This window comes from Piliocolobus tephrosceles, chromosome 16 (genome assembly GCF_002776525.5).
Source record: "Piliocolobus tephrosceles isolate RC106 chromosome 16, ASM277652v3, whole genome shotgun sequence".
Lineage (NCBI taxonomy): Eukaryota > Metazoa > Chordata > Mammalia > Primates > Cercopithecidae > Piliocolobus > Piliocolobus tephrosceles.
Window position 1 is genome coordinate 1,388,806 of NC_045449.1, and position 11,162 is coordinate 1,399,967.

Here is an 11,162-nt window from a genome sequence, read left to right on the forward strand (position 1 = left end):
CCTGCCCTTTCCTCTCCTTCTTTCATCCCCCTCCCCACTGCCCACATCCTGAACTGCTCTGAGCCTGCAGCTCTCCTGGGCTCCCCCTATGTCCTGAACACAGCGGGAATCTTCAGGGTTGTGGAAGGGCGTAGGGATGGAAAGCGACCAGGATTCGCCTGTTTGGCTGGGAAAATCGGTAGAGGAGGGTGGCTCACACTTCTCAGGTGTCTGCACAAGCCCGGTTTGTTTGGGGGTGGGGGAGTAAGGTCTTTTCCTGGCCCACTGTCCCTCCCGAGTCAGCAGTCCCCCAGAGAGACGAAGAGCAGCTGGGCACGGCTGGAGCTGGTCGGTGGCAGAGAATCTTGTCCTGCCTTTTCTTCTCAAGCTCAAAATAGGCACATGCAGCTATTAACTGATATGCTAGAAGGGGCATCCCTTACCAGGAGGAAAATGGATTTATTGCTTTATAAAAAAGAAGTCTGATAAAACTGAAGAGAAAAATAACTAAAAATCCAAACATCAACTCACCCCTCTAAGCACGCCCAGGAGGTCTCAAGACACACTTCTGGGGGCGGTCAAGGTGGGCGGGTTGGTGGGCCAGGCGGACAGGCCTCCCCCGGCATCAGCTCCAGAGTCCCTGCGCAGCCTGCCAGCAGGGGGTGCTGTGGGCCTGTGGCCTTGGACAAGCTCCTGGCCCCGCGCCAGGATGGCTCCTGGGCGCTGGCCCAGCCTGCAGGCCTGGCGGCTCCTGCCTGGTCAGTGGGCATGAGGGCTAACTCCTAGAGCCCACCCCGACCCCATACACCCCTTGGACCCACCCACGTCCCCACCCTGACCTGCACCTCCGTGTCTGCTGGCCACAGCCTTGCGTCCACCCCCACAAAAGCAGCTGTGTGTATGTAGGGGGTGCCCTGGCGGCGGTCCTCAAATTGCCTTCAGGTGGCAGACAGGAACGAGGGTGGCAGTGGAAACATGTCCCCGGCGTAAGCCCTGTGGGAGGAGGCAAGGAGCCACTGGCGACCCTTGTCCACCCAGCCCACTAAACCCTCTCCAGGGTGTAAGCCAGGTGGGGCTTCTCCACCGGCCTCAAGGGGTGGACGGGCCCTGCACAGGCGACAGAGGGCTGGAATTACAAAGGAGTTAGCACCAACAACAGGAAGCGGGTCCTTCCTTCCTCAGGCAGCCTCAGACTGGCCAGGGAGGGGGTGAGGGGCCAGGCGCGGGCGAGACAGTGCAAGCCTTTGTCCTCAGGCAGGTGTGGCCGTGGGCATGCAGCCGAGGGGCAGGTGGCAGGCAGTGGATGGCAGCCCCCTCTGCTTTGGCACGAGGCAGAATCCAGACACTGGCGGGAGAACGCCTGCCTGCCGGGTGTTCCTGGCTCCTCCTGCAGGCACCACAGAGACCCCAGGCCCTGGGTCCCTGGAGGAGGCGGCAGAGCAAAGTCAGGGCAGTCCCTGCGTTCGGCATCAAAACACTCGCATGTCCCAGGCCCTCTCCCGTCCTTCCACCACAGAGCTCCGAGGCAGGGCCCCGGGAGGGAGCGTGAACTCCAGCACGGAGATGGCGAGGGTCCTGGGGGTGCGGGGGGTACTCTGGAGGGGCAGGACAGGGGTCAGTCACTGAAGCACAGGCAGGAGACCGCAGTTCCGAGGCGGCAGCCGCTACACGAAGGCCTCCTGGTTGGACGAGCCGTTGATCTTGAGGAACAGTTTGTCGTCCTCCTGCCTCTGCTGCAGCTGCCGCTCCAGCTGGCGCCGGTAGCAGATCAGGTAGAGCGGGAGGCAGAAGCCCAGCAGGCTGAGGACGAGCAGCCCCACATTCACCTGGGGAGGCAGGGAGGCCGTGCATCACAGGGCGTGGCGGTGGGCTGAGGCTGCAGACCCACCCTCCTCCGGGTTTGGGAAAGGGGAGGTCACGGGGTGGAGCGGGAACGAAACGGGAAGGCCCACGAGGTCCCAGGGTCATTCCGTATTCCAGCGTCCCAATGCCCAGCTCTTCACAGGCCACGTGGCCATCCTCGGGGCCTAGGCCCCCAGGGAACACGGGCTGATCTGAACCTTCGGGCTTGGAACAAGTTCCTGGTACCTGGTGAGGAATCCTGGCCCTCGCAGGGGTGGGGCAGGGACAGGAACTCTGTTTTTTTGGTTGGTTTTTTTGTTTGTTTTTTCGAGATGAAGTCTCGCTCTGTTGTCATCCAGGCTGGAGTGCGGTGGCGCAATCTCGGCTCACTGCAATCTCCGCCTCCTGGGTTCAAGTGATTCTCCTGTCTTAGCCTCTCGAGTAGCTGGGACTACAGGCACCTGCCACTACACCTGGCTAATTTTTGTATTTTTAGTAGAGACCTGGTTTCACCATGTTGGCCGGGCTGGTCTTGAACTCCTGACCTCAAATGATCCTCCCGCCTCGGCCTCTCTAAGTGCTGGGATGACAGGCGTGAACCACCGCGCCCGGCCCAGGAACTCTGTTCTGTTTACCCCCCAGTCAGGTCCAGAGAGGACACATTCCTTCTCCTGCCCAGCCGCCATTCACAAAGGGACTCTTTTTTTTTTTTTTTTTTTTGAGACGGAGTCTCGCTCTGTCGCCCGGGCTGGAGTGCAGTGGCCGGATCTCAGCTCGCTGCAAGCTCCGCCTCCCGGGTTTACGCCATTCTCCTGCCTCAGCCTCCCGAGCAGCTGGGACTACAGGCTCCCGCCACCTCGCCCGGCTAGTTTTTTGTATTTTTTAGTAGAGACGGGGTTTCACCGGGTTAGCCAGGATGGTCTCGATCTCCTGACCTCGTGATCCGCCCGTCTCGGCCTCCCAAAGTGCTGGGATTACAGGCTTGAGCCACCGCGCCCGGCCTGGGACTCTTAACCGGTCCTAACCAACACTCCCAAATCGCCTGTCCTCAGGGCCCAGAAGCCCCCCAACTGGTACCTTGCAGCTTGCAGTTAGCAGAAGGGGGCAGGTACCCATGACCCACCATCCCCTGACCCCTCTTACCCACAGAGGGTCTCCCTGGAGGGGACCCATCATGGCCAGGAACAGCGGCTGCTGCAGGAGGGCGAAGAGCGCGCTGATCAGAGACTGCAGTCCTGTGAGGCTGCCGAACTGGGTGGAGGGGTACCTGCCGGGCAAGCGACAGCTCACAGCCATCCTCCCTCCTGGGCTCTGCTTGGCCCCAGGTGTCTGGTGACCCCGGGCTGCACCGTTGGTGCCAGAGAAGGGTGGGGTGCCAGCCCTTGATTCCTTCCTGCTGGACAGTTTTTTTTTTTTTTTTTTTTTTCGAGATGGAGTCTTGCACTGATGCCGAGGCTGGAGGGCAGTGGTGTGATCTCGGCTCACTGCAAGCTCCGCCTCCCTGGTTCAAACAATTTTCCTGCCTCGGCCTCCCTAGTAGCTAGGACTACAGGCGCCCGCCACGACACCCGGCTAATTTTTTGTATTTTTAGTAGAGACAGGGTTTCACTATGTTGGCCAGGCTAGTCTCGAACTCCTGACCTCGTGATCTGCCTGCCTTGGCCTCTCAAAGTGCTGGGATTACAGGCACGAGCCACCGCACCCAGCCCTGCTGGGCAGTTCTGCCGTGTTTCTCTTTGGGACCAGCCCCAGGCCCCAGACTCTGGGGAGGGCCCACCCCACTCAGCTGTGCCTGGGGCCTCTGGGTGCCTGGCTGAGCTGAGTGGAAAGCGTGGTGCCAGCAGGGACCTGCGGTTTGGGAAACAGGCCCAGAGAGGAGCGTGGAGGCTGGGCTTGGCTCCTCAGTGCCCTCGTCCAGAGGAGCATTGAGTAATCACGGAAACTCAGCACCACAGATCCTGCCCCCTCCCTCAGACCCTGCCAGGGCAGCCACAGCTTCCTCCAGGCCTGGGGAGGGGCAGGCGGAGGGCAAGCGGAGCTGGGATGGCCCCAGGGGCTGTTACAGGAATTGGGAGAGAGTTCCGGGCTAAATCTTAGCACACGTCAGGCTCTGCTGGTGCAGAGGTGGGAAAGGAGTCCCAGCAAGGAGTGAACTGGACCCACGTCAGAGACTGTGAGCTGGTGGTGTTTGAGTTTCAGTTTTGGGGTCAAGGCCTGAACCAGAAAAGGAGGAACCACTGTGGTTCCTTATGTTTCTAGGGCTTCTTGGAAAAAGATACAGGTTTCATTTTAACCAGGGCTGGAGAAAGCTATGGCCAGAACTGGGCGCACTGAGGCTCTGGATGGAGCCCATCTGGTGCATTCTGGACTCAATGACCCCTGTTGCTGCCCGTGATGAGGGCCATTTGAACTTCAGCATTTAGTTTCAGGCAGCCAGAACCTACCCGTCCTTCCCAGTGAGCAGCCAGGGCCAGCCCCAGGACTCGGCTGTAGTGGCCCCTGAGGCCATAACGAGCTGCACAGGTGCCTGACCATGGCTGGGGGAACTGACTTCGTGTTGAATGCCAAGGCTTGTGGGCACCCAACTGTCTGCCCACTGACCCGCTTCCCACAAGACATGGCCTTTCCCTGACACACCCAGCAGAAACCCTGGTTACCTGTCCCCTGATGCAGGAAGATGACCCCTTCTGGGAAAGGCTGACCCTGCCTCAGAGTCTCAGTCCCACCAGCAACCTCCCCCGGCCATTCCCACACCCTCGTCCACCAGGCCACCTGCAGCTTCCAGGACTTACACGGCGGCGTACAGGCCCCCGACAGCGGAGTGGATGAAGCCTCGCACGATTGTATGCAGGATGAAGGAGAGGATCTGGGGGAGGGAAAGGAGGCTGTGAGCAGAAGGCCTTAAGGGACACTCACCTCAGCCCCCACCCTCCAATTCCTGGGGGCCCTCACCCCAGGGGCAGTGTCAGCTTAGAGTTAGATCAACCCCTCCTCCAGAACCAATCGTGAATTTCCAGAAATTTTGCAAAAGCCAGTCGTTGACACAGTCGTTTTTTGTTTGTTTTGTTTTGTTTTGAGAAGAAGTCTTGCTCTGTCACCCAGGCTGAAGTGCGGTGATGTGATCTCGGCTCACCGCAAGCTCTGCCTCCCAGTTTCAAGCGATTCTCCTGCCTCAGCCTCCCGAGTAGCTGGGATGACAGGCCCACGCCACCACGTCCGGCTAATTTTTGTAGTTTTTAAGTAGAGACAGGGTTTCACCATGTTGGCCCAGCTGGTCTCAAACTCATGACCTTGTGATCCGCCTGCCTCAGCCTCCCAAAGTGCTGGGACACTGCGCCTGGCCTAACACAGTCATTATTAAAAATTAAATTATAGGCTGGGCAAGGTGGCTCACGCCTGTAATCCCAGCACTTTGGAAGGCCAAGGAGGTGGATCACCTGAAGTCAGGAGTTCGAAACCAGCCTGGCCAACATGGCGAAACACTGTCTCTACTAAAACCACAAAAAATTAGCTAGGCGTGGTGGCAGGCACCTGTAATCTCAGCTACTTGGGAAGTTGAGGCAGGAGAATCGCTTGAACCAAGACGTGGAGGTTGCAGTGAGCTGAGATCACGGCATTGCACTCCAGCCTGGGTGACAGAGCGAGACTCTGTCTCAAAAAACAAATAATAATAAAAAATAATAAAAATTACATTATAAGCCAAGAGCAGTGGCTCACACCTGTAATCCCAGCACTTTAGGAGGCCGAGACGGGTGGATCATTTGAGGTCAGGAGTTCGAGATCAGCCTGGCCAACACGGTGAAACCCCCTCTCTACTAAAAATACAAAAATTAGCCGGGTGTGGTGGTGGACACCTGTAATCCCAGCTACTCGGGAGGCTGAGGCAGGAGAATCGCTTGAACCCAGGAGGTGGAAGTTGTGGTGAGCTGAGATCACGCCACTGCACTCCAGCCTGGACAACAGAGATAGACTCTGTCTCAAAACAAACAAACCAAAAAAAAAAAAAAAAATTAAATTACACAAATTTATGACTAAATAAATTATATTAAAATAAAGGTAACAAATATTCAAAACTCTGAAAACTCATCACTTCTTGCCCTGGTGCGATGGCTCATGCCTATAATCCCCATACTTTGGGAGACCTGGGAGGATCGCTTGAGCCCGGGAGTTCCAGACCATTTGGTTTTGTTTTGAGATAGAGTCTCACTCTATACCCCAGGCTGGAGTACAGTGGTGTGATCTTGGCTCATTGCAACCTCCATCTCCTGGGTTCAAACGATTCTCCTGCCTCAGCCTCCCGAGTAGCTGGGATTACAGGCGCCCACCAACACGCCCGGCTAATTTTTTTTTTTTTTTTTTGAGACAAGGTCTCACTCCAGTTACCCAGACTGGAGTCTGGAGTGCACTGATGCAATCTCAGTTCACTGCAGCCTCAACTTCCCGGGGTGCAGTGAGTGAGCCGAGATTCTCCCACCTCAGCCTCCTGAGTAGCTGGGACTACAGGTGCACGTCCCAACACCTGGCTAATTTTTATTTTTAGTAGAGACAGGGTGTCGCCATATTGTCCAGGCTGGTCCCTAGTAAAGTTCTGTCGCTGTCTGTGGGAGGGTCCCTGCCCAGGAAGGCTGCTGCTGGCAGGCTTTGCAAGCTCTGAGAGGCACTTTTTAACGATCCCTGTCCGGCACAAGAGCCGTCCTCTCGGCCACCAGGTCCCTGTGGTTGCCTTGTCTTCTGTACACAGCCCTGCCATCCCGCTCAGCAGCCAGGACCTGTTCCCAGGAATGGGGGCGGTGGAGGGGCAGGGACTGCTCTCTGCCGTGTTGAAAGAGGGCTGTGCCCAGTGTGGGAGCACGCACACACACGCACACACAGACGCTGTGCAGGCCTCTCCACCTCAAATGCCTTGTTGCCTTTTTACAACTTTTCTTTCAGCAAGAACTACATAAAACAAACAGGTGACTGTCCCCACTGAGCACCGCCCCTTGATTGGACAAGGTGGTTAGGGCAAAGGTCTGCCAGTCTTGCAGAGAAAGCAGCCCAGGAGGCCAGGGAGGGGCCGGAGGGATGCAGCAGCCCCCGGGGCCGGCACGAATGTTCCACGGCCCACTGCGCTCTGCACACCCAGTGTCAGCACGCACACACAAAGGTTCCCATGGCACACCTGGGTGTTCAGAGTGCCTCGAGGCCACCTGTAAAAAGGGAGGGACTCTTACTTCCCTCCTGGACTTGACCCAAGATACCATCTGGACTCAGGTTACACCTCTCTGGAAGCAAAAGCATCCCTTGTGTCCCTCCACCATTTGTATATTTAGGGATTTGGCCAAAACCTACTGCTGGACCATTTTCACAGACCAATGGGTGGAGCCAGGCAGGTGACAAGGTCCACCTTACTCAAAATCTCTGTCAAAAATCAGGTTTCAGAAGCCTCAAAAGTTTGGCAAAGACATTCAGATTTTTTTTTTTTTTTTGAGACAGAGTCTCACTCGGTCGCCCAGGCTGGAGCGCAGTGGTGCAATCTCTGCTCACTGCAAGTTCTGCCTCCTGGGTTCACACCATTCTCCTGCCTCAGCCTCACGAGGAGCTGGGACTACAGGCGCCCGTCATCTCGCCTGGCTAGTTTTTATAATTTTTAGTAGAGATGGGGTTTCACCGTGTTAGCCAGGATGGTCTCGATCTCCTGACCTTGTGATCCGCCTGTCTCGGCCTCCCAAAGTGCTGGGATTACAGGCTTGAGCCACTACGCCCGGCCTTTCTTTCTTTTTTTTTTTTTTTTGAGACAGTCTCGCTCTGTCATCCAGGCTGGAGGGCAATGGCGCGATCTCAGCTCACTGCAACCTCCGCCTCCCGGGTTCAAGTGATTCTTCTGCCTCAGCCTCCCAAGTTGCTGGGATTACAGGAGCGCGCCACCACGCCCGGCTAATTTTTGTATTTTTTGTAGAGACGGGGTTTCACCAAGTTGCCCAGGCTGGTCTCAAACTCCTGAGCTCAGGCAATCCACCTGCCTCTGCCTACCAAAGTGCTGGGATTACAGGCATGAGCCACCGCACCCTGCCTGGAATGAAGCTTTTGAATCCAGATACGAAGCCACCACAAGGTCTTCCTCCACTCTGTTCAGTGTAGAAACCCCGTGAGACTCTGGTGACAGGGGAGCAGATGTTCCCACCAACACCACAGATTGGCCAGACCTCTTTGGATGTCACATTCCAGCTGTTTGAGCTGATGCAAAACAAGTAACCATACTGTGACCCCACACACTTCCAGGAAATGGCATGATGGTGGTATCCATGGTTAAGAAAGATGACCCCAGGCCGGGCGCGGTGGCTCAAGCCTGTAATCCCAGCACTTTGGGAGGCCGAGACGGGTGGATCACGAGGTCAGGAGATCGAGACCATCCTGGCTAACACGGTGAAACCCCATCTCTACTAAAAAATACAAAAAACTAGCCAGGCGAGGTGGCGGGAGCCTGTAGTCCCAGCTCCTCGGGAGGCTGAGGCAGGAGAATGGTGTGAACCCGGGAGGCGGAGCTTGCAGTGAGCCGAGATCCAGCCACTGCACTCCAGCCTGGGCGACAGAGTGAGACTCCGTCTCAAAAAAAAAAAAAAAAAAAAAGATGACCCCAAAACTAAGATCGACATGCCTTCCTGGGGAGGAGTCCCCTTTGCAGAAGATAATCCAGGTGTCCAGCTCACCCCAGCAGCAAGCACAGAGTCTGGCAGGGAATGGGCCCTCCGCAGAGGACAAAGGGCTGCTGGGCTGCTCGGTTGAATGGAATGAATGAAAGTCACCATCTGAGCCGGGTGGTGCCCCACACCTGTAATCTCAGAATTTTGGGAGACCGAGGCGGGTGGATCACCTGAGGTCAGGAGTTCGAGACTAGCCTGGCCAACACAGCAACACCCCGTCTCCACTGAAAATACAAAAATTAGCTGGATGTGGTGGTGCACACCTGTAATCCCAGCTACTCAGGAGGCTGAGGCAGGAGAATCGCTTGAAGCCAAGAGGCGGAGGTTACAGTGAGCCGAGACCGCACCACTGCTCTCCAGCCTGGGCGACAGAGTTTGACTCTGTCTCAAAAAAAAAAAAAAAGAAAGTCACCACGCGCTTTGTTGACGGCTTCCATGAAACATTACACACTTTGGAGCCTTTACATGTCCCTTCTTACTGCCTCACGTCCCACCGGCCTCTCTTACTCCCCACACCCACCTGGAGAGGCAGGTTGGGAATGAGGCAGGTCACCCCAAAGCCCACAAGCAGCAGGTTGGTGAAGGCGAAGGCCCGCATGGCATTGGTGATCTTCTGGATCTGCCGGTCCCGCTTCTTCTTTTTCTTCTCGCCTCTGTGGAGACAGAACGTGCAGGGGTGAGAGGCCTCCCCGGAGGAAGCCGGGTGCTTCTGAGAAGTCAGGTTTCAAGAGACAGCACGTGAACTGGCTCAAGACTCAGAAGCCACCAGGCACATTTTAGGGACTGTGTCAGGGCTGGACCAGCACCATGGACACTCCCCCGGCCCTTCTCCATGGAGCGCTGAGTGTGAATCTCAGAGGGGGTGCGAGAAGACGGCCATCCAGACACTGCAGTGCTCTGTGAAGGCTAAGATGACGCAGAGAGAAGTAGCAGCGTGTGCCTGAGCTGGCACATGGCAAAGCCCCACTTCACCATTGGCTTCAAATTCTCCCACATCTTGCAGGACGCTGATAATAAGCCAGATATAAGCCAAATAGGGGAGTGAATGGATTTCCCCTTGTGGGGACAGGAGAGGGTAAAGGGGAAGCGAGCAGGCAGCAGATGGAACCGGAGTGGACACAAATAACCTCCTGGTTGCAGGACCTGACCTAGATAGCAAAGCACTCTCCGGTTTTTTTTTTTTTTTTTTTTTTTTTTGCACTCTCCGTTTTTTTGTTGTTGTTTTGTTTTGTTTTGTCCTTTGTTTTTTTTTTTTTTTGAGATGGAGTCTCGCTCCGTCACCCAGGCTGGAGTACAGTGGCGCGATCTCAGCTTACTGGAACCTCTGCCTCCCAGGTTCAAGCAATTCTCCTGCGTTAGCCTCCCGAGTAGCTGGGATTACAGGCGCCCGCCACCACGCCCAGCTAATTTTTGCATTTTTAGTAGAGATGGGATTTCACCATGTTAGTCAGGATGGTCTCGATCTCCTGACCTTGTGATCTGCCTGCCTCGGCCTCCTAAAGTGCTGGGATTACAGGCATGAGCCACTGCGCCCGGCCAAGCACCCTCTGTAATTATCTCTTGTAGATGAATGATTGCCGATCCCAGCCTCACACCCACGCAGACACCCTGGATGATCCAAGAACAGACCCCAGGTGCTCACAGGTGTGCAGGGAGCCCCAGGCCTACCACGTCCTAACTGTGCGGCCCCAGGCAAACTACTGCAACTCCCAGTCTCAGCTCCTTCATCTGTGAAATAAGTATAACACTGGTCCCCCCTTCGCCGTGGTGTTGGGAGGCTTCACTCAGATACTGTGCATGGAGTGCTCAGCAGAGGGTCTCATGCAATAAACTGTAGCTGATTATATTAATAATATAATATATTATATTATATTATATATTATATAGAGAGCCATAGAAAACAGCATTTGGCCGGGTGCGGTGGCTCACACCTGGAATGCCAGCACTTTGGGAGGCTGAGGCGGGCAGATCACAAGGTCAGGAGATCGAGAGCATCCTGGCTAACACAGTGAAACCCCGTCTCTACTAAAAATATATATTTAAAAAAAAAATTAGCCTGGCGTGGTAGCGGGTGCCTGTAGTCCCAGCTATGCAGGAGGATGAGGCAGGAAAATGGCATGAACCTGGGAGGCGGAGCTTACAGTGAGCCAAGATCCGGCCACTGCACTACAGCCTGGGCAACAGAGTGAGACTCCGTCTCAAAAAAAAAAAAAAAGAAAAGAAAACAGCGTTTAACTCATCCTCTGATCTTGGAACCCAACCCTTACATAAAGTAGGACTCCAGTACCTTGTTTAATCTTCAAAATCATGAACAACTCTATTAACACAAAATATGGTTACAGCAACTTACTACTCAAGCTGACTGGGATAAACCTTGCAGGCAGAGAACAAAGGACTGCTGGGCTGCTCGATTGAATGGAATGAATGAAAGTCACCATCTAAGCCGGGTGCAGTGCCTCAGGCCTGTAATCCCAGCACTTTAGGAGGCTTTAAGATGGTGTAGTCGGCCGGGCGCGGTGGCTCAAGCCTGTAATCCCAGCACTTTGGGAGGCCGAGACGGGCGGATCACGAGGTCAGGAGATCGAGACCATCCTGGCTAACACGGTGAAACCCCGTCTCTACTAAAAATACAAAAAACTAGCCGGGCGAGGTGGCGGG

The 11,162-nt window shown here is 55.4% G+C and overlaps 1 protein-coding gene across 1 annotated transcript in view; it reads right to left on the minus strand.

Moving 5' to 3' along the window:
• Positions 1 to 414: 414 nt before the first annotated feature.
• Positions 415 to 11,162, minus strand: part of SLC43A2 (solute carrier family 43 member 2) — a 32,569-nt gene continuing 21,821 nt past the window's right edge. The window contains exons 3-6 of the mRNA XM_026449637.1: positions 9,025 to 9,157; positions 4,614 to 4,687; positions 2,965 to 3,088; positions 415 to 1,805 (exon numbers count right to left, since the gene is read on the minus strand). Of these exons, the coding sequence (XP_026305422.1) occupies positions 1,644 to 1,805; positions 2,965 to 3,088; positions 4,614 to 4,687; positions 9,025 to 9,157 (493 nt within the window). The 3' untranslated portion in view covers positions 415 to 1,643. The remainder of the gene's footprint in view (positions 1,806 to 2,964; positions 3,089 to 4,613; positions 4,688 to 9,024; positions 9,158 to 11,162) is intronic.